The sequence below is a fragment of the Tetranychus urticae genome, chromosome 2 (assembly GCF_039701765.1).
Source record: "Tetranychus urticae isolate SD_2017Ah chromosome 2, NJAU_TeUrti_SD_1.0, whole genome shotgun sequence".
In the NCBI taxonomy this organism is placed as follows: Eukaryota; Metazoa; Arthropoda; class Arachnida; order Trombidiformes; family Tetranychidae; genus Tetranychus; species Tetranychus urticae.
In genome coordinates, this window is record NC_142959.1 from 28,508,058 (window position 1) to 28,532,700 (window position 24,643).

A 24,643-nucleotide genomic window follows, 5' to 3' on the forward strand; every position below is an offset into this window, starting at 1 on the left:
AACAAAAGATTTGCTCGCTCAATTGTTTGCCCATTATTAAGAGTCAGGATAACAATTGAAGTTATTGTTTTATCAAATTTCAGTTTGGCTCATTTTTGTTTGGTCAAATTATCAGTTTAATGGTAAAGATTACAGTGAAATTAAAGTGAAAACCTGAACAAGTGATCATTAAAGCTACAAAAATGCAACTAAATTACTTTTCCCTTTAATTCTTATTTTGCCAAGTTGGTTCTTTCCCTGAAATCAATACACTAATGTACTACTTTTATGGGATTCTTGATTTTTTTAGCGATCAGTTCTGTTTTTAGCTCAGATAATTTGGCAACATTTATAAATCCCAGTTAAAGCATGAGTATTCTGACCATTGAAAGCCAATAACTTGTGATGAAATGTTAAATTGTTTGAACGAAAAAATGAAACAAAAAATGAAGAAAAGTTGAAATCCATTTTCACTACAAAAAGTAAAATTTTGTTTCATTTTCAGATTGCTTATGAGCAGCAAAATATTCATTATTTGCAAGTTATTTGACATTAAATGAATATTTTTGATTATCAAGGTTAACCAAAGTATATAAATATCATTTATTTGTGTTAACAAAATCAATAAATAACAATGTACTTTTCGTGTAATTGAGTATCTGATTGTTTGCTTTACCCTCTTCATCTCTGCTCATCAACTTAAACTAAAAACAATTTGGTTGTCCTTTTTATGGTCAAATATTATTGTTGTTGACCAATAAGTTGATTAAATTCCATCTCTAAATATGTATACTTTGATTACAAGGCTTCTGTCCTTGCAACTTATATACAAAATGTTACCAATCCAAGTTCATCAATATCTTTTGTCATTCAACCTCTCTGACCTAATATATCAAAATATTGTCCTTCACTGTGAAAGCTATGAATAAAACAATGGACAGTCAATGTTAATGCTAATGGCGATTCAGTCAAACATAAAAGATTGCCTTTTCTTCTTCCAAGGATTCCCTGTTTCTAATCAACATTTCAATTGAAATTACAATGAAATTATAAACGAAATGCAAGTTTTTCTCAATCATTTCAATTTGAAGAAACAATTTTGACTTTTGAATCAATATTCATTTCACTTGACTTGACTTTAATAAAAAAGGGTTTTCAGGGAAAAGCAATAAGCGTCAAAAGATGAAAACTTGAATCCAATTGAATCAGTTGATTGTTTCAATCGGTTGGACTTTTCATTATTACTTTTGAAAATCATCTTTGAGAAAATTCAGAAATGACAAAAGAAAGCAAAATTTCATGTCATTACAACCATTGACACTTTGATTTTGTTGAGCAAGAAAAAAGGTTTCTGTTTAAGCTGACCGAATGGGATTTGTTGAGCAACAATTGAACAAACAAATGACAATCAAAGCTGTGATTAAACTGTGATCATTTGATCAGAGTTGAATAATCTGGATAAAATGAAAAAATGAAATTGTTTCCATTTAAAGGCATTAACTGTGAAACTGGCATTACAGCTTGTTCCAGTGAAAACGGACTCTTGATTGTCAGATGTTAGGGGAAACCAATTTAATGGTGTAAAGCAAAGGGATTAAATTATTGTCACAATCAGGTTAAATCTTGAAATGTAATTGATTTAACAAACACTTACAGTAAAGTGTACAACTTGATAATCCGTTGTGTTTAACCATTAATAATTGTTATGTTGTTGTTGATATACAAAATGATTCCTCTAAGTCAATGTTTTACTTGTAATGGGCAACATTTTTGCCTCTCAACCTTTCAAGTTGAACAATCAGGAAGAAATAAAGATTAAAGATTTAAATGATTAATGATTCCATAAAATATGATCATTATTATTGTTACATTGCAATTAATAATTAGAGTTGCTCTTCATCTTTTGCTTTGTCATTTGATAACATCAATTGTGGCTTTATTGTTCTCATTTAAGGTTTTATGTAATTTTTGTGTCTCTTTTGGTTGATGACAATTTTTCAATTCTCCCAAAATTTGTATCAAGAGTGATGAAGATGAAGATGATAAACTGGGAGAAACAGGGAAAAACAAAATTATCAGTTGCAGGTTTTCATCTATTTCATTCTGAACAATGCAATTACTCTTTGCCTTGTCTTCATCATCTTTTGATTTGTGACTTTTTCACATGAAAAGTCATCAAAGTGCCATTCAGTTACTCATTTCATTTTCATCACCATCTTTATCATCATTACTTTACGAAGTTTTCAGCCTTTCTGTAAATAATGAAAAGAAATTTTCACCAGGATTTTAGAATGGAACTTTTATTTTAGACACAATTTTTGATTCGATTTTACATCAGATTCTCTTTGAGATTTTACAAAAGATTTTTTTCTTTTAGATTTTTTCAATTTTCTTCATAATCTGACTCTTGATTTACATTAAAAGATAACAACGAAAATATTTGTCTGTGAAAATTCGAACGAATTCCGTACAGAATTCAAAATGTTTACTAGAAATTGTATTTTCTCTGAGAAGGAATTTTCAGCAGAATTTTAAACTAAATTTTGCTTCGATTTCGATTCAGATTTTCTTTGTGTTTACAAAAGATTTTCATTTTCTTTCAGATATTTTCAGATTAACTTTCAATTCTGATTTTTATGTTTATTTGCATTTAGCTAAAAGTTCTGTTTTGAATTCGTTCTAATTTCGATCAGAATTCAAAATATTTTGAGAAATTGTATTTTCTTCGTTCAGAATTTTTGGGTTCGTTTGAATAAAATTTTCTCTAAAATTTCACAGAATTTGCATGTTGTTTTAGGTATCCTGATTGAATTTTATGAGAATCTGAATGAAATCTGTTTTTCGAACTTTGACCTAAATTCCATCATAAATGCTCAGAATTTTTATTCTTTGAATGAAAATTTCGATGAGATTTTACCATTTTTTACCATCAACATTTTCATCAGAATATTCAATTTATCATAATTTCTATGAAAACTCTGTTTTTATCATCAACATAACCAGTCATCATTTTGAATGAACTTTCAAGATCTGTTTTGTTTTATCTACAGGGTCCGCCACAAAACATGTCAGCCTGTATTTTTTGAATAACTTTTTTATTTTTTCGTCAATCAAGCTCATTCTCACAGAAAATAATCTTGAATAAAGGGGAAACAAAGATATGGACCGGTCAAATTTTTCGGGTATCGCAGGTCAAAATGGCGCCTGCGCAAAAAAAAGTCATTTTCAGACCCAATGTTATTCAATGAGGCTTTCATAGACAGATTTCTGAGATACTATGCACATTTTTCAGTCCAGAATAACTCCATAGGGCTTTTCTTGCCCCTGGCACCTATTGAGTAGCAAAATAATACTGCTCCATCACATCAATGCTTTATTTGTCAATTTGCTCGAATTTTCGCATGATGAAGTGTCCTATTCAATCGGCTATAAATTGCTTTTATCAGAACGAAATTATTTCAGAACATTGGCGAGTGACTAACAAAGTTTGTAAAACAGTGCAAAAAACTTAAAAATATCTGTACAGTCGAAAAAGATAGAACAAAAACCCGTACGACGCCCGAAAATTGTACCTGTATTTCGCGCAGGCGCAATTTTGACCTGCGATACCCGAAAAATTTGACCGGTCCATATCTTTGTTTCCCCCTTATTCAAGATTATTTTCTGTGAGAATGAGCTTGATTGACGAAAAAATAAAAAAGTTATTCAAAAAATACAGGCTGACATGTATTGTGGCGGACCCTGTAATATTGTTGACTCCAAGTTTGAGTTGTTTACAGATTTGATTAAGTCTAGCAAATTAAAAAATGATTCGTAGGATAAGTTAATCAAATTAGCCTTTGTAACAATCAGTAATCAAGCGCATTTATTTTAATCATCAGTTTATTAGCAAGAAGAAAAGGTTAAACAGAGTTGAACAAGAAAAAAAAGATTCACACTTTTTACTGAAAAAAAGGATAACCCAAATGTTTAGTCGCAACAAAATGGGTAAACAAGCGAACCATTTTTTTGGTTTGTTTTTTTTTCATGTTTTGTCTTGTAACATATTTAACTTAACCAGAAATGCTGTTTCTTTAAATAATCAGTTATTCATGGTTAATTTTAATGTAAACTGTTCAGTGTTGGGTAAATTGAATGCTTCAAAAGTCAAAGTAAACACCATTGAATCCACCAAAAGTCTGATGATTCAGTTTTTTGTGTTTGTTGAAAGCAATTTTATGGTTAAACCACTTCCATTGTTATTAACATATTTTATTCCTCTTTTATATTTACACTGATAATTTACCACACAATCAACTAATAGTCAATTTACAATAAACTAGCTACAAACAATTGTAATCATTTTTACCCTTTAAAAGATCAATCAAAATATTGACTTACCGTTTTCCTTCGGCGGCTGTAAATTATCATATTGAGGTGGTAATATGTTTTTCATGTTTAATAGTTTACTTCCACTTTGAGGGAAAGAAAGTTGAACAATTTACTGATTATGACAATTTGGGTAAATTATTGATGATAATTTGGTGATACTTACTCAACCTCTTTTGCATAAATTAAGGGTAACATTTGAGTTGAAAGAAATTGTAAAATGTAAATGATTTTGACAAAATAAACTTGACTTTTAGGCCTGTTTAATTGTTCAGTCCAATCGTAAAACATTTTCACAATTTAGTCAGCTAACAATCAGAGTTGATGAGCAACGGATGCAATCAATACACATTGCAAAGTGATGAACAAATTTCCAGCTTTAATGATTGAACACTTTTAAAACACTATTAAACACAGTTAATCACAATTTAATGGGTTAAGTAGGATCAACAAATATCCAAATTGGTTAAATTTTAAACACAATAACCGCAATAATCAAATTTTAAAAGCAAATAGAGACAAGGAAAAGGTAAACAAATGAGAGTTTTCATTTTCTCACTTTTGTTTTGTTGCTTTTTGAGGAGTAAATTTAAACCATTAAACAAGATGATTAGTTGATTGTTAGATTAAAGATGAAAATGATTTAATTGTTGTAGAAGGTAAAATGATGATTGATTAACTATGAAGGGTGAACACAGAAAAATATAATCTAGTTGAACAAATTATCCAAGATAATGTTACCTTCAAATTGAACCCTCTCCTGTTCAACTTGCCTCTATCAATACCTGTTACGCTAAAGACGATTTTTTATCATCACCATAATCATCATCTTCTTCATCCTCATCATTTTCATCATTCCATGAACATGCTCTATCAATTCACCAAAGATTCCAACATAGGCCTGTAAGTCTAATGTTTTTTATCATCTCATTCAACTGGAAATACTTTTCTCATAACAATATACATTTATGTGTATATTTGTGGCAACATTTACCTAATATTTTTACCTCAATCTTCATCTTTCTTACTTCTGATCAGACCACAACTGAATTGTATTTATCAATTGTAATAAAATAAACATTTATTCAAATAAGTGGTTACTTTTTTGGGCTAATCGTAATTTGGCTTTTGTATTTGCTGCATTCATTCCTTGAAACATTGTTTGTTGCCATTTATGTTAATCATTTACCAGCAATGCTAAATCAATTGGGTATTTCCTACTTTAACCAGTTTCTGGTTAACAATCTTTGGTACCACAATTTATTCGGGTAACAATATATTTGATCAGTTTAAACGATTACTTTATTTAGGCTTCTCCTTATTAAAATCTGGTTCTTGCTTGGTTGATTATGTGCTTGTATTACCTGGTAAAATATTGTACCTACAATACAATACAATGTTTTATTGGTACATTAATAGAGAATCGTAATTTGATATTAATAAATGAAAGGCTTTTTTTTTCTTCATCTTCATCAATTGTAGTATATTAATCAATATATTTTCATTGAAGTAATTTTATCTTATTGTGATCAATGGTTAAGTTTACTAGATGAACATTAGTTTTAGTAGTGTGATAAGTTGATTATTGTTAACTAAATGTGAATTCAGTTTTCATTATTGCGCCAGATTGGGTTGATAAATGGATTTTGGGTCTTTTTGGTAAACAAATTTAATTGAAGCAAAATGTCATTTTTACCATTCAAAGGGAATAACAATTGAATCATTATTATTATTATAGTTATTATTATTTACATTAACTTTTGTCTGTAAAAATATTAAATTTTTTTCTATCTTTAAACTTTCTTTTCATCTCATATCTTTTATGAAGATCCAAGCATTCAGTATTATTGGCATTTCTTGTTTCCATCCTCTTTTTTAGTAAATGATTTTCAAGGCAAAACGAAAACAAATGACGAGATATGTGGTGAGAGAAATAACAATCTAATCGTATTCTTTGGATGTACTGTGAGAAAGACGAGTGATGATTTTTTCCATGTTAATGGTATATACAGAATGAGAAGGTAAAGCTGATTTGTTCAGTCTAAGGGCATGAAACACTTGCCATAATGTAATTAAGCCTCGTTCCCGGGGAGATTCATAGTCATTGGGTAATTTAGAGCAAGCTATTTGAAAGATAGCATCATGTTCGGCTGTTTCATTTGTAGGTAGAACGGCTGGCATATGTTCACCAGAGTCAGTCACATAGGATGAGTGAATATCTTGAGGATATTTACAAAGTGAGTGTGAATTTTTAAGATAAGGATTGACCATTGGAGCACCAACTGCATATCTGACTTGTCCTTTATCATAACTGCGAAAAGCAGACTTGAATGTTAACACGTACATGAGAATATTTTTAATAAAATCTCTTAAAGCTAAATTAAGTAGAAGAACTGCATCATTGCTGAGATTATCCAATCCCGTTTCCCATACAATAACGAGCATCCGTAGATTAGCCATGAAATGGTCAGGCAAGGATCCTTCAGATAAACTGAAAACAACTTTAGGTAAAACTTCACGTCTTTCAGCTTCATGTAGCCGAGATTTTTTGGTTGGAATAGGACTATATAATGCAGGATCAATAGGAAGAAACCGTTTTTCATAGGTGATTTTATAGTTGGGCCGAGGCTTTTTTAATGAACGATTTTTAGTACTTTTGTCATTCTCATCCAATTTAGGTTTGCGATCTATAAGAAAACGAAAGGAAAAATTTAATTAAACAAAACGTCCTCCATCATTAGTCTTAAATAATAGCAAACCTTGTTGGTTATCAAGAGATGATAAATCTTGACATCGGCTAAATAGAGCTAAAAGGAATGCATTATGTTTTGACACATTTGAATTTGTAAAAAGTTTTCGAGCTTCAAAGTCAAACTCTTCTTTACTCAAATGATTTCGAAACCAGCTTCGTAACAGGCTTAGATAACTAGAAGAAGAAAAAAAGATAAAAAGATTGGAATTAATAATAAATAATCGTAAACAGAACAATTTCGTTATACATTTCAATCTAAAAGATCACAAATTACCATTTGAAATTGGAACCCAGACAATCAAATAGATTTTGCTTAGCCAGGCAAAGTTCATCCATCTTGGAGATGAGTAGAACAGATAAAGACGATCCTTATAATCCCTATGTTAAATTATTTGTAGTCGAATCAAGGACGATTAATTAATTAATGGATTTTTCATAGACACTAGAATGGCTTAACACACACATTGCTCTATTATGTTTACATATTAGTTTAGAAATTGAATCACTAGATGGTCGGTGGTCGCCTAGTGCCATCTGTTGATTATAAATAAACCTTCAAATAATATTGGAGGGAAATTAAGCGGTTCAAGATGGCGCCAGTTTAAACTTCAATGTTTTGTTTTTCACAACTGGTTCATTGTTTATCTTTTTTTATCAATTAATTGCAATTGAAGCTTTTAATTCTGATTTCTTTTTTTTACAACTTGACCTTTTAATGTGTGATTTAATCGTATCGACTTTGGCTTGAACTAAAAGGAATACATCGAAAGACATCACACTCAGCTCAATGGAAATAATTGACGTTGGTGAACCAGAGAAAAAGCGAAAGCCACCTTCAGCGAAGGAACTATTCATAAACCATTATTTAGCTAAACAACTAATTAAGTGTTTAAGATGGCAGGAGATGTTGAAAGAATCTGAAAAATCTTTTGTTGTCAAAGATGGTGCAAGAAAAGCGAAAAGAGCTAAATTTGATGATAGTGACAGCAGGAAAAGTGATGGTGGTGATGCATCTGCTGTTGCCGTCGATTCCAATACCATTGCCGCCGATACAAATGCCATTGCCATTCCAGATTGGAGATCTCAAGGAGCTTTAACCCAGGACGAGAAAGCAAATCTTCATAGTGATTTGAAATGTTTTATGAAAGATTTATCTGCTATCGATAATGTGTTGAATGAATTTGTCAAAGGAAAAACGGACGAAGTTGTCACATGAGTTTTTATAGTCGTTCGTTTTGGTGCATTTTTTGCTACAAATGAACAAATTATAACTATTTTATCATTATATAATTACTTCTTTACCCTATTTGACATCATCAATATTTGATGATCAATATTCATGTGAATTTGTACTTGAAACAAAATAATTTACAGTCAACAGAATAAATAAAATGACTTTTTCAATGCATAAAACTTGCTATGAATGATGAAATAAATACTCAAATTACTCGCGATACTTTTGTGAATTGATTGATTGAAAGCAAATTTACGGGTAAATAAACATTTTATTTGGTTACAAGTTTGTCAAGAAAAAAACCTAAAACATTAACGTAGTAAGATTAGTTATTAGGTAAATTTTTGAGTAATAAATTCATAAAAAGAGCAGATTTGATTTCACTGATCAGAACTTTTATTTTCTTGACCAGTTGCAGAATGATTTTCGACTTCGCCATTTAAAACTTTGATTACTTGTTGCTTTAGTAGTCGAGTTACTGGATAAGGTTCAGGTATATTCAATTTATCAAGAGCCATGATTGTCGGCTCACTGTTGGATTCGTCATTTGCCTGGCCATATTTGATTGTAATTAAATTAGGCAATCTCCTTCTGCTTGTTATTTGCACTATCATTTCCAGGGGTCTTTTTGCAACGATTTTACCAAACCCTTTATTTTGTGGTATTGCACGTACTATGTATAAATGCGTCTCAGTCAAAATTAGATAACTGTCAAATAATGAAAAATAAATTTTTAGTCAGGTAATTTTGAAATAGTCGAGATTAAATAAAATAATGTAGCTGCAACGTCATCTGCATGATCATCCTATTTCATTTTATTTTTTTTAATTACCTTGGATATCTTTTGATTTCGTCAGTTATTTCTTCACATTTAAAACAGCTCAAGGCGTTATTCGCTTTACACCATTCCTCTACATCAAATTCAAAATCTTCTGGTTCATTCGAAACTAATCCATCTAAAGATAGAAAAATATTTATTAAATTAGATATCTGAAATAAATTTATAAATTGATAATGAGCTCACCTCCGTTATCAACATCGAAAAGACTGAATATATTCGAGCCTCCAGTATATCTCCTTCCGAGTCGATCAGTAGCACTAACATGCCTTTCATCACCAGCACTTGGATTAATTATATAGTCAACTAACTTTTCCTTAACACCAACAGCTCTGTTTTTCATCACTGAAGCCATTCTATCGAAGATAGAAGTGTTGGAAGCATTTTCACCATCTATTGCACCAAGAAGCGAAGAGTTACTAGATGATAGGCTTCTTGATCCCATTGGCGAATTACCAATAAAACTTTGAGGGTTGCGACACGATAAACAAAGTTTCTTGTTATGATCAGTAAAATATTTATCCAAGCAATTATTCCGCAAAACGTAATGGTGGAGAGCTGCATAGCCGCCAAAAGCTAGACTGACATAAAGATGGTGTTTTTGTAAAAAAGATGCAACAACCATATGAACATAACGATCTTCTTCATCACGACCACTTCCCATAAAACATAAATGTTTACCACCAGCTAGCGATCCTGCTAGGATGGCCTGTTTTTGTGCTGCTAATAGAGCTTGTACTGCAGTATTAAAAGCTGAAGGTTCTTGAAGCATCTAAAAAAATGTGAAATAATGTAATGATTTATATAGATTCAAGTAGATTTATCAAGTAAAAAAGAATATGTTGACGTGTTAACGTACCAAACTACAATCAAGATGAAAAGCAGTTGATAAGTGTCCGTTATTATATTGCTCTGCCGGTCGGCAATCTACGATGAAAAATCTAACACCAGAATTGTTAGACGAGGGTAAAAGATGTGATACAGGAATAGGTAAACACAAAGCCTGTGCGATATCAGTCAATTCCATTGAAAATTCAATTCCTGAGTCATAATTGAAAATTAATTTGTGCAGCTCCTACAAAACGATACAAGTGAGTGATATAACAATCATAAAAATCAAATCCTTGAAAAATGGTAAATAACTTGGCTAATAAAATTTTTAAGAGAAGTATGTAAAACTTACACTGATGCATCTAGGTGTTTGAGACACATAATGTGTTTCTACAAGATAAAAGAGATCTGGGATATCGTCTATTTCGAGGGCACTTGGCACAGAGTTCAGTGTCTTGATAATTGCCTCCTTTGATTGATCTTTCATGCTCATTATCTGTTCCCTGTCAATAAAAGATGAAAGTTAATGAAAATTACAATGTTTATGAAAAATAAAATAAACATGGATAATAATTCAGAATATTGTGTTGACTTACTTTGCATTGACTAGCATAACTAATGATAAAAAAAAGATGAGGAATGGATTAGAAGCTTGTAAATAAGCATCCCATAAGGTTAGAAGAGCTTTTATATTGACATGGGCAGCGAATAAACTTCGGAACTGGAAGAATATAAAAAACATTAGTATTAATGATCAAATAGAGTTAGACCATTTAGAGACATACCCATGAGAGAGCATATGAATCTGGATTGATTTTCTTGGTGTCTAAAAACGAGCACAGCTCGGGATCATGGTAAAATAATAATAATCTCAGGAGATGGAATGGTTGGTCATTAATAGAATGTGATTCTTCCGAATTCTTGGGATAGGTAAAAATATTTGGAATGTACTTTTTGTGTATAATCTCGAAAAAATTGTATAAATCATCTCGGCCAATCTTCAAAGTCAGTAAAGGTTCAATTACTTCAAGCCACCCGTTGTCAGTGAAATATTTGTATCCATACGTTTCAGCATAAGTTGTTAACACGGTCTCCAAGTCGCTAGTAATTGCGAGTCTATCATCCTCTGGATTACCCAATGCTTCAACCAGTTTAACACAATCTTCCCTTATCTCCGACTGTTCTTCAAGTCCGAAAAATTCTTTCAAATTTGGCTTGGTATCTTTTATTCCAAGATGGAGCTATGACAGAAAAATAGGCAAGTACACCGATTAGATACAATAAATGATGGAAAGGAAAATTTACAAAGGAATAAAAAAAGAATATTATCATGATTTAATTAGAGCTAATTTTGATACAAGCTTTGTATTTGTAAAATAGGCAAACTGCTGTTCAATACTACTATAATGAATGGCAACTTACCTTCCAGATTTGAGCTCGTGTCTCGTCATTTATATTTGATTCCATTTGACTATGGTGGTAAGAATATTTGATTTGACTTTATCCTCAATTGGTCATGATAAAACTGAGTGTATAAAAAATTTGATATAATAAATTTCAGAATTAAAATTTAACTGACGATTATTTACAACAAGACAAAATCATCGACATCCAACAGCAGCTAAAGGTGAGCTCATCTCATCCTCAAAAGAAGAGAAATGTGATGAAAAAACTAACATACAGACAAACAAATGATATAAACATAAAAATATAAACAAATGTCTATTTCAACAGAAAATTGAGTGAAAATAACAACAATTGGTTTTAATCATCATAATTTATTGCAATAATTTATTAATAACTTGGAGCAAAAAACACGTTCAATAAAGTGGTTTTAACCCCAGGCCTTTTACCCAGGTACAAAGATCATTTGATAATGTGCTTGTAAACAAATTCAATTCCTCATGAATAAAAGTACGCATTACGATTATCCAAGAATATCTCGAATAAGGAAAGATGATTTTGAAGGTGAAGTCGTTTTACTCGGATGATGACCGGGTCGATCAATTAAGGGAGTTGGAACAGTTGTGAGAGATCGTCCACAAGTAATTTTGGTTGGTCTATGTTTACCATAAGATTGCCGTAAAATGCGATTAATAGATGAGATACTAGGTAATGATTCTTTGGAGCAGATTCCATCTTGAAGTAATTTATCTCGTATTTCCCAGGCAAACAAGGAATTATTTGAGTCTTTGTATTCTTTTATCTTTCTTTTGACCAACGGAGTGGACACACGGGGTTTACTTCCACCTGAATAGCGCAAATGAGAAATGAAAAACAAAACAAAAAAGTTAGTAAAGTAAATAAAAGTAAATTTGCCATTGATTTACTTACCGATGGCACCAGGCATGATGGATCCAGTTTCTGCGAATTTGGCCAGTATTTTGGACACACAGCCATGGGAAACTAACAACTGTCGCGATATATCACAAGGACGATAGCCACAAACAGCTAGCTCCAAAATTCTGAGTCTTATGTGGAAAGGCAAAGGTTTACCGTTGGAAAATGTTCCACCAAGTTGATTGATTCCATTGGTTGAGGCCAATGATGATGAAAACAAATTAGTTGTTGCCGTTGGTGAGAACGATGAAGAGGAAGAGGAAGAGGGTGAAGAGGAAGAGGTCGATGCATGGGCAGTTTGAGGTGCATTAAATAGGAATGAAAAGGCTGGCAGTGAAGTTACAAAAGGAGCCAAGTTGATCAATGTTTTGAGTCCATCGTCTTTTCTCAAATCTTCCATCTTGGCTGAAGCTGGTATCATATGATTAATAATACCAATATTGAATTATTTGAATGGGACTCGTAAACTAATAAATAGTAGATAAACTTTCCGTTGGCTGATAAATTGATATAAATAAAAACAAATTGCTGGACCAAAACAACTTAGAGGTGAGAAAAGTTTAATCGGTAAACTTTGAATAAAACCAAAGACGAATGGAAACAATTGTTGAAATTAAAAATGTGAAAATGTTTGGAGCAAAAGGCAAATTACAATTACACAATCAACAGTTTAACACGTTACAGCTAATTTTGTTTGATTCTCGGTGAGTTATCCTCTAAATTGTAGGGAATAAAATTTTCTCAAGATTTGATATTTTCTCATGATTAACCCGCTCATGAACAATGATTAAACTAAAGGGCAAATCTAATTCCCAAGAGGTTCATTCGTACTCACTCAAAATCGAAGTGTCTCTCTGTGTGTTGGTTTGACGTGTTAGTTAGTTCATGTATATTCGGTGTCATCCCTGTCTTTCCCTTTTATCATCTTCATCATCACTATCATCATCATTCTTAAGCCTTGACTCCTATGGATGAGAATCAGACCAGATGACAAAAGGTGATCACAATTGGAGCAATTGAGATGGCCATAGAAATGCATTGATATAACCAAGCAAATCAATTGATATATCATCGGAAACTGTTATTACCATTTTTATTTCCTGATTTAACGGCCTTAACCCTCAACGTAATAACTTTTACCCTTACTATTGAACAACAATCAAAAGACAATTTGAATCAAAAGAAAACCTAAACTCATCTTAAACCTTCGCCTTCTTCTGGTTGATCTTTAATTCTTTCCTTATCATCACCGTCTTAACCTTATTTGTATTTATTTGTATTACCATTGGACTCATCATTGGTGTCATCCGAAAAGGCTGTTTATCAATATCATCATTAAATCGCATCTTGTATAATGTAATTGTTGATTCGTAAACTTGATTCACTTCCTTCAACACTGCATTTAACTCTCATCCTTTTATTGTTAGAGGATTATACAATTTATTGTTATCATTGCTTCTTATTTTGCTTTTCCTTTAGTTTCAGGTCCTTGTTGGTTTTTTGTTGTTTTACACTGACCAATGGCTAGTAATGAACAGTAAGCTGAGAAATAAAATAATGCCGTTAATAACCTGAAAAGATTTGTTAGATTTCAAACCATCAAAGTGATTTGATCATAACAACAGGTTAACAATTGATTTCTCTTCTCATTTAAAACTGAAAGTTTGTACATTTAAGTTAACATAACATAAAACAAGCTTTAGGTTATAAAAAACAAGAAACAAAAATTTAAAAATCAAGATAATTGGATTGACAGATCATCTTTATGATTAATTCATTTTCCATAATCAATTTGAATTCTAGTTTCGATTGAAGGGGAAATTGATATTATGATCGAAGTTGAATTTACAATAAATGATGGGAAACATGGAAAAGAGTTAAAAAATGGAGTGATTAGGCAGATGATGCCTAAAAAGTTCATCTTAAACATGTGAAAGATTAAATTCACTGAAATGTTGAGTTTAAATGGAATCTTCAGTTAACCGGTCAATTCTGTTTGATAGGATAAATTAAAAGCATTTTGGAGATTCGATGTAGCAATGAGAGTAGAACAATTTATTGGTAAGAGTAGCATATCCTCTGGAAATATTTGATGTTAATTAATCTCATCAAAAAATCCTTTTCATGAAAGTTTAGATGAAAGTCAAGAGAGAAGGGAGGTAAGGGAAGAAGAAAGGGGTCAAGTAGCCATCCTTTGGAGTTCTAATTTTAAATATTTAAATGGATAAGTCGATGGCGTCAATTCATCCCAAATAAAGGGAGGTAAAATATGAGAAATTGTATAAATACTGGAGGAAAATTTTTGGATACAGCGAAATAGAAATGAAAGAGAAGAGGTCAGGTGGTGATGAAGTTATGATGCACATCATTGGTCAGAAAGCTTGTTATCGTCTGCCATTAGTAGATGATCGCTGAACGAGAGGTAACACATCTTTTTATTTCTTAATTAACCATGATTTATTAGAGTAAACAGCGAAGAAACTCTTTAATTGTATCTCAAAATCACCATTCAAATTCAGGTCCAGCCATTTCAATTGCCCACCGGAATTTGTCCCTTTGGGTTTTGTTGTAAATTTTTTCAATTGGAACGTTAAATTTTTTACACCTAAAGAAAAGGAAAATAGACATGTAATGATGATCCTGATGAGCAATTTATAAATGAAACAACTAAAAGGCTAAATATTGATAAAACTAGTCAATCCAATCGATTATCAATGATTTTAAGGGCAAACTTATCAAAGTTTAAAAATTCAAAAAATAGATAATACAAAAATAGAAGTTGATTAGCAATACTTACCAAGCCACACTAATTCTTGGGTCGAGATAATTAAGTTTACTGGTACCAAGGGCAATTTGCTTGTTTTCCTCTCTGTCAACAGCCTGTACTTCTAATTTTTTTAATTGTTCTTCTAAAGTTTTCAGCTTCTTCTTCAGTTTGTCACTTTTATCACTTTTAAGTTCTTTTTTAACCTTCTTCATCTGATCTTTTTTATCCTTTATTTTATCTTGTAGATTAGCCATCGATTTTTCGAATGTTTTTGGAACAGCACGTTGATGGTTACACAGAACGGCAACGGCACGATTAGCACGGTTATAGGCTAACATCAATTCAGCTTGAGACATATCAGTTTTTGTTAGCAATTTCAATTGCTGCTGAAGAGTTATGGAGGCGTTGTATGTACGGAAAACTTTGGCCGTTAAGCCATCCATAAGTGAATTAAGATATTTATTAAGAGTAGATGTATTCAAACGATCAAAAAGATCATCTTCAGATTGTTTATTCTCCATGAATAACTTTAGATTTTTGAAGACTCTTTTTTCTACTTGCACAGAGTTGACATATCTAATTGAATCTTTACCCAGAAAATCGAAGTCAACAACGTATTTTTTACCATCCTTTTCCTCATGAAGAACAATGTGTTCACACCTAAGAGAACAACAACCTACAGTATCAGCTGTTTCACCTTCTTCTTTTTCGTTACCAGCTCTCAAAGCTAGTCTGTCGATAAAATACAGAGCAACAGCACGCTGACGTTTTACCATTTCTCGGTCTTTGAAGTCGTTTCGGTAATCCTCACGGATCTTGTCAACTAATTTAGCTAATTCTCTAGCTTTCTCATATTTTTGCCAATCCTTCATGGATTTCAACTTAGAAGAAGGGTTCAACATAATGTACTTCACATTGCCCATAATATTTTCGGTCCATGATGCTAACCATGAGACGGTATTATCATGTCTAACTTCTTTCCATTTGTGACCAGGTGGGGGTTGAGGGATAGGTGCTTTTTTACCAATATTAATAATGACATCTTCAGCATTGATACGAGCCTTGACTTTACCCATCTTTGGATGGTCACCTCGACCTCTAAATAAACCAGGAGGTTCAATTTTGAAATTACCAATCTTTTGTTTATGTCCATCTACTATACAATAACCATATTCTTCTACAATAGCTTCCTCCTTCTTTTTTCTTTCTTGTTTCTCCTCTTTGGTCATTTGTTTACGTAGTTCACTTTGTTCCTTGAAGTATTCATGCATTGACCTAAAATCACATAGACTTAGATCCTCAATAAGTGATTTTTCGCTAGAATTCATATATTTACGCCAATCTTTAATGAAATTTGAGTTGAACGTGTCTTTTGAAGTGTATTCATGATCAAGCATTTTAGCATAAAAACCGGCTACCTCCTCAGCACCAGGAGATAATTTTAAAGCTTTACCATCATAATAAAATTTGACATTAGACGGGAGTGGTTCATATTCTGGTGGAAAGACTGGACCTTTGTGAATCAATGTTTTCCATTTTATATTAGAGTCCAAATTATCTTCTTCCCACCATTTCCATATATGTTGAGCTTCCTCTTCATTCTTTTCCTTCTTGACCTTTTTCCTAGGTGGTTTAACTGGACTACCATTTTCTTCTTTTTCCTCCTTTACCTCCTTTTTAACCTTCATAGTAACCTGTGAAAAAAATGAGTTGAGAAAAGAAAAATAGGGGGGAGAGAGAAAAAAGAAAGAAAATTGAGAGTTGGAAGAAAGCAGATACAAAAAACCATAAAAAAGACGTAGTAGAATAACTTACCTTTCAGGCCCATGTAAGTGTCGGATGAAAACTATTTGAAATTGCGATGTTTTAAGATTAAATTCACACTAATTGACAGATAAGTTAAACAAAAATTGGTAACATGTGGGGAAGCGGAAATCACTGGTGGCAACAAAGAGTGTTTGATTCTCTCTGGTTACTGTCTCTGGCAACTGATCACTGCACGGTTACTTTGTTCTCGTTTCAAACAAATATCCGTTTTCTTTGTTGATTTCTCCAATAAATTGTAGGGCACAAATTAAAGTTGACACAAAAAGTTAAAATGTATCACTAAATTAGCAACAGTCCAAAAATAAGTCACAAATTAAAATCGATTGTAGGCAGGAAAATTTAAAAATTAATAAACGGTTTATTGTGAGCAACCAAAGTCTATCACCCCCTTTGTCTCACCCTCAGTAACCAGAAATGTTGCGATCCTCTTTAACCTCAGTGGTTACTTTTGCAACGCCACCTGTAGGATTTCCAAATAATGGTTTTTTATTGTTGTTGCATAATAATTTTACCTTTTCTTACAATAAAGAGAACCAAATAACCGGTTTTTGTACCAGTAGAGTTAATAACTTGAAGTGAGCATTCATGATAACTAAATTCTTGATTGAAAGAGGAACCGGCGCCATTAGTTAAGTTATCTCATCATATAAAGTTGAAAGACTTTTGTAACCACTATTTAACCAGCCATTGTTTATCTGAATATATTACCATAAAGATGCTGAGAAATCAAATGAAAATTATTTTTGATTGTTGTGTTAACAAATGGCGATAACACTGACTTGGAAAGTTGAATAAGATGACATTGGAGTCTTTTTATTCTCATAGTTTCAATTCGATAATCTTAACATATCTGACCATTTTTATTATCACAGAAAATTTTATTTCAGACAATATCCTGAAATCAGTGAAGTTCATACCTTCAACTAATTTAAATCTGAGAAAAAACAAATTAAAGAATCAAATTGCGTTTAACTTTACATATACACCAGAATCATGTGTGTACATGTATGTTCGTTCAAAAAGAAACTATTATAATTATGATTTTTTCACGATAAAGCAATCAATTTTGATAGAAAATTAAAATACAACGAAATCTAGGTTAGCCACGGTAACGAGGTTAATTACTCATTAGATTCCAAACATCGAAAATTCAAACAGCAAAGTGCCTTATTTTACAGTCTTGTGGGACAGAATGAGCGGTTTTTATCTCCCTGAGATGACCATCATACTCAGCTAATCTGCTGTGTTTCCTTCCCTCTTCTGTTTGTCCATAAACCATTGGATGCAGAATGGGTTGCGATTGGTATGATTTTATGATCTCTGAAATTTTTCTAGTGAAGGATCGTTTACCCAAGAAATGGCAATATTTTAGGTTACATCTAGATTCATTAGCCACATCACGATGCACCAATTGATACGAGCAACTTATACCAGGAACTATATCATTTACTTGCATTTTTGTTTCAAGAAGAAAACAATCGCCATCATCAAATGCTCTCATTGCAAGCTCTTTGGTATCGTATTGCCAATTCCAACGAGCGTTCAACAATCTGAAGAATTGATGACAAGAAATTAAATTTTAATAGAGCGCTGTCATAAAGTTAAATAAAAATTTCATTATAAAATAATTTTACCCTGTTTCGTCGTATTCGGCATTCAGCAGACCGGCATTGTGATAAGGATTTACATGCTGCACTCCGACATGATCTTGTTGTTTAATCGGTATTCCTGTGTATGCTGATAACTATAAAAACAAATATAAGATGAATTATAAAATATTGACTTTCTTTTCTTTTCTTCTGACTTACCTGATGAAACAATTGTTTCCTGTAATCGAAACTTTCATTTGACCAATCAACTGTAATGTCATGATAATCCTCATCCGAATGCCTTACTTTTATTGTAACTAAACATAACAAAGAACATAATATTTTGAAACTCAATCCAAAACAAAGAATATATTTTAAAACTGAATCGAAAAACAAACGAAACTTACTTTTATCAGAATTACTATTCTCTTGATTCATTTCACTTAAAAAAATATATTTCCAGTACAAATTAAAAATGCGTTAATTTAGATGATGAATTATAAAATTTTAATTCGATCACAAAATAGTGCAGTAAGGGTAGATCACTTCTTGTGTGTATAAAAGGGAAACTTTAAGATCCCTGTTAAAAAAACTCTTTGTACAGGAATATTTTTCAAAACAAGTGTTTAAGAAGTTTAGTCGAGATTTCAAGTTTAGTGAATGTAACCTAGGCGACTCGCATGTCCCATAATACACTAAAAGATCAGATATCGATTTAGATACTCGGAATCAGCATAAAAAATTGAAATTAAAACAGGAGAAAGGCAAAACATTTCAATTGAAATAAATTATCAAGCCACTATTTTCTTTTATTATTTCTTTGCCTTTTGAGCATAATCAGAATAACCACAAAATTGGATTGGACGAATAATTGGGAAGATTTAAAATGACTGCTAAAATTTAGAAATTCCAGTGTTCATTTTGACTCTGGAACTGAATCAACATTGAAGAAAGAGTGATGAATTTAACAATTTGAAAGTGAAGTTGAGTATATGAGTGAATGGTGAACTTTTGATCTTGAAAACAGTAAAAATTTTGCTTTTGTTTTCTTTGTCCAGATTGATTTCAATTTGGTAACAATTGTACAAAACTAGTCGGGAAAACACCTTTTCGATCAGGATCACCTTCAACAACTCCTTCCATCCAATCATCATCGTCAGTTTTTTCACTTAAAATTAAAATTATTTCTCCTTCTTTAAATGTTAATTCGTCATCTCTTTCGGCTTCACAATCATAAAGTGCTTGACATCGACGGATGCGTCCCGTTGTTAAATCATTGCGTTGCTGTTCAATAAAAATCATAAAAAAACAATTGATTAGACTTTCATATTAATAATTGATAACTGAAAATTGAATGATATCAAATAATGATGATACCTTTCTAGGAGGTGGAACAGGTAGACTACGAGCGGCTGAATCAGAATCAACACTCGAAGCTAATTGTTCAGTTGATTGACCGTTACTGAGTCTACGATTTGATTGAGTTGGAGTTTGATTAGATGGTTGGGTATTCCTTAAAGACATTTTTCCGTCCAAGTCACGCAAATTGCCGGATGAGCCTGTGATGAAGAAAATAAATTGACATTTTACTAATAGTTCATTGAAATATCATTACAAAAAGGTTTACCATAAAGAAATCCTTGGTGAGGTAAACGTATTGGTGGAGGACCGATTGTGGTCGATCTGTTTAAGCCTTGAGAAGATGAAATAGGGGAAGATAAATTAATGGGAGAGGGTTTGATTGAAGATGGTGCTTTGGTCTCAGATGAGGGATCATTTTTAAAAGTAACTTCAAGTTCAGCAGATATATCTTTCCATTGAGTTACTTTCTGGATAAGTGCACTAGTATCACTGGTAGCTCTCGAATGTAAATAAAGTCGACCAGCTCGAGAAATGGACATTTTTCCATCAGATGGAGATGACTTGGAGGAGGATGAGGTAGCAGAGGGTGATTCATTAAAATTTGCAGATGATTCTGCATTTTTTTCATCAAAAGAATACTGTCCTTGCCTATTTACCACTGGTGTAGTGGTTGCTGGCGCCTTAGGAGCTTTCTTTTTAATACTTCCACTGTTTCCAAACAATGAAATGATTTTTCCTTTATTTGGAATTGGTTTAACAATATCTTGATTAGTTGTTAATGGTGATTCACTGCCAATAACACTTGATGGACGAGAACGATTGATGAAACTAGAAGGAAGTTGATACGGTTGTTGATGACTTTGAGGCTGCTTAAATAAAATAAAAAAGGAAATGATAGATTGATTAGAGAAGTTTCAATATGATATAATAATAGTTATGGAAGTTGATAGACATTTTGTGAACAGTTGAAAATAAAAAAAGAAGGTTCAACAGCAAAATAAATACAAACATGGAAAAATAAACGGAGAAGAGGAAATCGAATAGCAAATTGCAAGCATTGAAAAATTGATAAAACGATGGCGAAAATGTTTTTGTTTCATTCATTAAGGACGATGTTAGGTTAATTACCAGATTCGAGTAATCATTTTTTAGTTGTGTTAGGTGTTCAACGGACGTTGACTGGTCCAAGGAGGAAAGTAAACATTTTCTCGGGGTCAACTCACTCGACGCTCTGTTTGGCGAGCTAATAAGATCAGGGGTAATTGAGCCATTTAAAAACAATCGCTTAATATCAGTATTGTTAGCATCAGAAAATAACCACTCGTAGCACTCTTTTGTCATATACTAAATTAGTTAGTTAGATAGGGAAGCATTAAGTTTTCAGGTTATTAAGGTAATTGGTTAATTGATTAGTAGATGATTGGCTCATAGGTTTTATAAACTCGAGGTTGGGATGCAGCATTTGAGTTAGCGAACTTTTGGAAAGTTAAATCAAAGATTAGCCTTACCTTATCATCTATAATATCTTCATCACTAAAATCTGTAAGGATATCTTCCATAGGTATGGATGGCAAGCTCCAGTCAATATTAACATTTTCAAATAAGTTTTTCTTATTAGCAGTTGCATGCTCTAACTGTTTAAAAAAGGTTAAAAAAGGTTATTAGTGATTCAATCAAGTTATTGGATTATTGCGATGGTTATTAGATTAAACTTACCAGTTCAATTAGATTTGGAAGCTCTTTCTCTTTTGCTAATTGTAGAGGAGTTTTACCTTCATTGTTTTTTAGCAATGAATTCGCTCCACATCGAAGCAAAATTTTCATACATTCACTTTGGTTATGAAGAACACAGTAGTGTAAAGGTGTGTTACCTTGGCGATTTTTCATATTCAGATCGGCATTGTTTTGTGCTAAAAAGTCAGTTATATGGAGTGAAGAACCATCTTCTTTTGCGATGATGATATGAAGGCTTGCCTCACTATTGGCAGTGAAACTAGGGAGAATCCAATTGAGATTTCCACCTTCTACGAATACTTGGAGAACCTGATAGATATTTCTTGATAGAATCGCTTGTTCTAAATCATTTTTCAAATCATTTACATCACCACTACATGAACGGAGGGCAAACTTTTTATCCATATATTTGGTTCGAATAAATTCGAATCGTTCTTCCATAGAGCTGGTTGGTTGTAACTTTCTTGTTGGATCTAATGTGGCTTCCATGATATCATTGAAGCCTGCGTTGGACATCACTCGAGCTAAGAGAAGCTGTGATGTTCCAATATTATCAAGTGTCAGAGACTGCACACGAGAGATATGAACACCAAGATCACGATGGATTCCAGAGCATTCAATACATAGGACAACACCAAAATTAGTTGACAACCATGTTGCATCTTTGGTCGATCCACAGTCAACACATTTATCATTACCGGGAAGCTTGAGAACCTGGTTAATTACACTTTGTCTAAGTTCAATTAAACTCTGTGATGCATGACTACCAGACCGATAGGAACCACTAATTCCAGATGAACTATCTAATGAAACCGGGGCAGAATCAAACTCTTTTTTGAGGGCATTTTCTTTTGAATTGAGTAAAACAGAGACCCAGGCTTCACACTCATTTTCATCTTCAGCTTGAAAACGATAAGTACGATCAAAGGCAACTAAGTCAAAAAATTTCTTCTCATCGGGAACAGGTTTAACTTGACAAGTTAGAAGATTCACTTTGGTAGGAAGTTTGGATTCATCGGAATGGTGAACATAAAGAAAACCGTCTTTAACTTCGCACCTTCTTTTGCACCATACCTTAACTTTCATTTTACCCTCAGACTTTTTAAGAAGATATCCGAGTTTATAGACACCGTAGTTTTTGTTCCCTTGAATTTGATGTAACGTGTAACCACCTCTACTTTCTCGTCTATCAACAGTTGACATACCCGAATGACTCAATCCTTGACTGAAAGTAATGCTATTTAAATCTTTGGATTGTTGTCCATCAACACATGGTGACGTTGATCTGAGGAGAGTCCGCAATTCAATTAAACTTTTTCTTTCTTCATCTCGTCGTTGTTTAATAGTCTGTAATTTGCTGGATAACTCGGCAATGTAGTAATTAAAATGTTCGATAGTCTTAAGTCCATCTTGAAAGTAGCTTGTTTGTGCATGATAGTAGTCAATTAGGTGGGATAATAGTTCAACACTTGTTTTGGTTTTAATTTCGTTTACTTTGATTAAATACTCGCAGAGAGTAAGTTGGAGAAGTTTTCTTTCTTTGTCAAGCTCTTCACAGTTCTCTGCTGAAGAACCATCAGTTTTGTTGTGTCCAGATTCTTTGGCTTGAGATTTCCTTTCCTTTTCAATTTTAGTTAGTTTTGATTCATAATCACGGTAAGCCTTATCAAAAGGTTTCTTTAGATCTCCTTTAGCTCCTTTCAAATCTCCTTTAAGAATGTTTTCCAGAGGAAACATAACAATGTTTTTCATATTTTGCATCTAAATAAAACAAGAAGAGTGCGTAAAATGGCTGAGCAAATTTGAAAAATCTCAGGTCATCAAGGGAACAAAAAACAATATTTACCAAAGTTCCCATAAGATTTGACAATTCCTTGGTAACAATTGCAAATTTCTTGAAGGCTGCTCCTATTTCAAATTCATTATCTTTTATTTCAGCGTTTTCTCCTAACTTGTCCAAGACTTTTGAAAGGTAGACCTCATTGTCACAGTGAGCTGTGGGTAAAGGATAATAATACATAAGAGAGATTTACTCAAAGTTTACTTGAAAATGTATTAAATGCATAGAAAGGGTTTGTATACTCACAATTACCACTGTTATGAATTGCTTTCAGTGCCTTTTTCAATTTCATCAACCCCTCTCTTTCTGTGTCCAGCATCTGATTAAAAAAACCAACACATAAAAAGAATAATATTAGAGCATCAATCACTTTGACAATTGCATCAGTAACTCACATTCTCATTTTGAATTACATCCATATATTTTTCAACAAACTTGATGATAACCATTTCTGATGAGTTAAATATTTGGGTCAGATCTCTTTGCATTTGTTGTTCACTAAGTAAAAATGAAAAAAAGAAACATATTGTTAAAATCATTTTATAAGTTATTCTACCTTTGGATTTTTAATAGACCATAAGATCAAGTAAAGGTCTAAAAATGTATTGCCACTTACCTCATGTTTGGTGATTTTGAGTCCGTTTACCACGGCTAACAAAAGTATTAAAAGATTATAATAATTTAATTACAGTACTAATGTTTATCAAAATTGTTTTGATTTGGTTAAAATTAAATATTATCCATTCCACTGTTTACCAAACCTGAGCCTAGATACCAAAAACTAACCAGTGAGCCAGAAAATAAACAGCTTAGCTGACTGTCAAACATGAAGATGAAATCATTTTCGATCTATCGATATACAGGTTGTTAATTAATGAACTTTTGGCGTTTATTCCTAGTTTTTTTAGATTAATTTTTGATTCACAATAAGTTTTTCACAACATGTGTCATTCACTTTATATCAAATCAGTGAGAAACAGAGATTTCATATCATCATGAATGACTCGATTAGTAATATTTAATTTTAGATTTTTTGTAGATTTGCTGTTTCTACGATTAAAGGTTATTTATTGATTGATGTTGCCTTTTCACCTTTAAACTCATAAGCCATGGAAAAACCAAGCTAAATGTTCGGTTCATGAGATATATTCAGTATTCGATTCTGTTTAAATTAGAAGTAAT

The 24,643-nt window shown here is 32.3% G+C and overlaps 7 protein-coding genes across 9 annotated transcripts in view; all 7 read right to left on the reverse strand.

The window, feature by feature from the left end:
* Positions 1-5,137, reverse strand: part of LOC107368168 (glycine receptor subunit alpha-2-like) — a 34,329-nt gene extending 29,192 nt beyond the window's left edge. The window contains exons 1-2 of the mRNA XM_015935953.3: positions 4,514-5,137; positions 4,360-4,433 (exon numbers count right to left, since the gene is read on the reverse strand). Coding sequence (XP_015791439.1) covers positions 4,360-4,433; positions 4,514-4,638 — 199 coding nt within the window. The 5' untranslated portion in view covers positions 4,639-5,137. The remainder of the gene's footprint in view (positions 1-4,359; positions 4,434-4,513) is intronic.
* An 861-nt stretch (positions 5,138-5,998) lies between these two features.
* On the reverse strand, positions 5,999-7,562 carry LOC107368170 (transcriptional adapter 1). Its single transcript, XM_015935955.3, has 3 exons — positions 7,374-7,562; positions 7,107-7,273; positions 5,999-7,034 (listed from the first exon to the last, which is right to left on the reverse strand). Exons 1-3 carry the CDS (start codon positions 7,433-7,435, stop codon positions 6,289-6,291), a joined length of 975 nt encoding a protein of 324 aa, XP_015791441.1. The 5' UTR covers positions 7,436-7,562; the 3' UTR covers positions 5,999-6,288.
* Positions 7,563-8,584: 1,022 nt separating this feature from the next.
* TBC1D23 (TBC1 domain family member 23) lies at positions 8,585-11,652 on the reverse strand. Its single transcript, XM_015935945.3, has 8 exons — positions 11,425-11,652; positions 10,788-11,243; positions 10,599-10,723; positions 10,355-10,505; positions 10,031-10,246; positions 9,358-9,943; positions 9,166-9,289; positions 8,585-9,041 (listed from the first exon to the last, which is right to left on the reverse strand). Exons 1-8 carry the CDS (start codon positions 11,467-11,469, stop codon positions 8,714-8,716), a joined length of 2,031 nt encoding a protein of 676 aa, XP_015791431.2. The 5' UTR covers positions 11,470-11,652; the 3' UTR covers positions 8,585-8,713.
* A 112-nt stretch (positions 11,653-11,764) lies between these two features.
* On the reverse strand, positions 11,765-12,906 carry LOC107368137 (paired box protein Pax-1). Its single transcript, XM_015935917.3, has 2 exons — positions 12,337-12,906; positions 11,765-12,252 (listed from the first exon to the last, which is right to left on the reverse strand). Exons 1-2 carry the CDS (start codon positions 12,761-12,763, stop codon positions 11,930-11,932), a joined length of 750 nt encoding a protein of 249 aa, XP_015791403.2. The 5' UTR covers positions 12,764-12,906; the 3' UTR covers positions 11,765-11,929.
* A 1,470-nt stretch (positions 12,907-14,376) lies between these two features.
* Top1 (DNA topoisomerase 1) lies at positions 14,377-17,332 on the reverse strand. The gene is made up of 3 exons (XM_015935916.3): positions 16,925-17,332; positions 15,140-16,803; positions 14,377-14,947 (listed from the first exon to the last, which is right to left on the reverse strand). Exons 2-3 carry the CDS (start codon positions 16,795-16,797, stop codon positions 14,845-14,847), a joined length of 1,761 nt encoding a protein of 586 aa, XP_015791402.1. The 5' UTR covers positions 16,798-16,803; positions 16,925-17,332; the 3' UTR covers positions 14,377-14,844.
* Positions 17,333-17,721: 389 nt separating this feature from the next.
* LOC112539488 (uncharacterized) lies at positions 17,722-19,153 on the reverse strand. The gene is made up of 4 exons (XM_025162066.2): positions 18,933-19,153; positions 18,745-18,842; positions 18,571-18,680; positions 17,722-18,486 (listed from the first exon to the last, which is right to left on the reverse strand). Exons 1-4 carry the CDS (start codon positions 18,961-18,963, stop codon positions 18,087-18,089), a joined length of 639 nt encoding a protein of 212 aa, XP_025017834.2. The 5' UTR covers positions 18,964-19,153; the 3' UTR covers positions 17,722-18,086.
* A 144-nt stretch (positions 19,154-19,297) lies between these two features.
* On the reverse strand, positions 19,298-24,285 carry Asap (ArfGAP domain of ASAP). Of its 3 annotated transcripts, XM_015935932.3 has the most exons (10): positions 24,078-24,250; positions 23,857-23,959; positions 23,708-23,780; positions 23,468-23,616; positions 21,604-23,382; positions 21,396-21,521; positions 21,016-21,231; positions 20,153-20,753; positions 19,903-20,084; positions 19,298-19,809 (listed from the first exon to the last, which is right to left on the reverse strand). In XM_015935932.3, the coding sequence occupies exons 1-10, from the start codon at positions 24,080-24,082 to the stop codon at positions 19,591-19,593; spliced, it is 3,453 nt and encodes a 1,150-aa protein (XP_015791418.1). In that variant the 5' UTR covers positions 24,083-24,250; the 3' UTR covers positions 19,298-19,590. The 3 variants fall into 3 exon arrangements, with proteins under 3 accessions (XP_015791418.1, XP_015791420.1, XP_015791419.1); XM_015935934.3 differs by lacking the exon at positions 21,016-21,231 and having other exon boundaries at positions 24,078-24,285; XM_015935933.3 differs by lacking the exon at positions 21,016-21,231 and having other exon boundaries at positions 20,153-20,756; positions 24,078-24,243.
* Between the last annotated feature and the right edge of the window lie 358 nt (positions 24,286-24,643).

What these genes read in the sequence shown, in the direction of transcription:
- LOC107368170 (XM_015935955.3), bottom strand. Translation starts at nt 7,435, where the DNA reads ATGGATGAACTTTGCCTGGCTAAGCAAAATCTATTTGATTGTCTGGGT. An exon ending in CTGGGTTCCAATTTCAAATG is followed by an intron (nt 7,274 to 7,373) that starts GTAATTTGTGAT and finishes TTCTTCTTCTAG; the next exon opens with TTATCTAAGCCTGTTACGAA. An exon ending in ATCTCTTGATAACCAACAAG is followed by an intron (nt 7,035 to 7,106) that starts GTTTGCTATTAT and finishes GTTTTCTTATAG; the next exon opens with ATCGCAAACCTAAATTGGAT.
- TBC1D23 (XM_015935945.3), bottom strand. Translation starts at nt 11,469, where the DNA reads ATGGAATCAAATATAAATGACGAGACACGAGCTCAAATCTGGAAG. An exon ending in ATTCATATGCTCTCTCATGG is followed by an intron (nt 10,724 to 10,787) that starts GTATGTCTCTAA and finishes ATATTCTTCCAG; the next exon opens with TTCCGAAGTTTATTCGCTGC. An exon ending in TTCATCTTGATTGTAGTTTG is followed by an intron (nt 9,944 to 10,030) that starts GTACGTTAACAC and finishes ACATTTTTTTAG; the next exon opens with ATGCTTCAAGAACCTTCAGC.
- LOC107368137 (XM_015935917.3), bottom strand. Translation starts at nt 12,763, where the DNA reads ATGATACCAGCTTCAGCCAAGATGGAAGATTTGAGAAAAGACGATGGA. An exon ending in CATCATGCCTGGTGCCATCG is followed by an intron (nt 12,253 to 12,336) that starts GTAAGTAAATCA and finishes TGCGCTATTCAG; the next exon opens with GTGGAAGTAAACCCCGTGTG.
- Top1 (XM_015935916.3), bottom strand. Translation starts at nt 16,797, where the DNA reads ATGAAGGTTAAAAAGGAGGTAAAGGAGGAAAAAGAAGAAAATGGTAGT. An exon ending in CCAAGAATTAGTGTGGCTTG is followed by an intron (nt 14,948 to 15,139) that starts GTAAGTATTGCT and finishes CCTTTTCTTTAG; the next exon opens with GTGTAAAAAATTTAACGTTC.
- LOC112539488 (XM_025162066.2), bottom strand. Translation starts at nt 18,963, where the DNA reads ATGAATCAAGAGAATAGTAATTCTGATAAAA. An exon ending in GAATAGTAATTCTGATAAAA is followed by an intron (nt 18,843 to 18,932) that starts GTAAGTTTCGTT and finishes TGTTATGTTTAG; the next exon opens with TTACAATAAAAGTAAGGCAT. An exon ending in GGAAACAATTGTTTCATCAG is followed by an intron (nt 18,681 to 18,744) that starts GTAAGTCAGAAG and finishes TTGTTTTTATAG; the next exon opens with TTATCAGCATACACAGGAAT.
- Asap (XM_015935932.3), bottom strand. An exon ending in TTCCAAATCTAATTGAACTG is followed by an intron (nt 21,522 to 21,603) that starts GTAAGTTTAATC and finishes TTTTTTAAACAG; the next exon opens with TTAGAGCATGCAACTGCTAA. An exon ending in CTGTTCCACCTCCTAGAAAG is followed by an intron (nt 19,810 to 19,902) that starts GTATCATCATTA and finishes TTTATTGAACAG; the next exon opens with CAACGCAATGATTTAACAAC.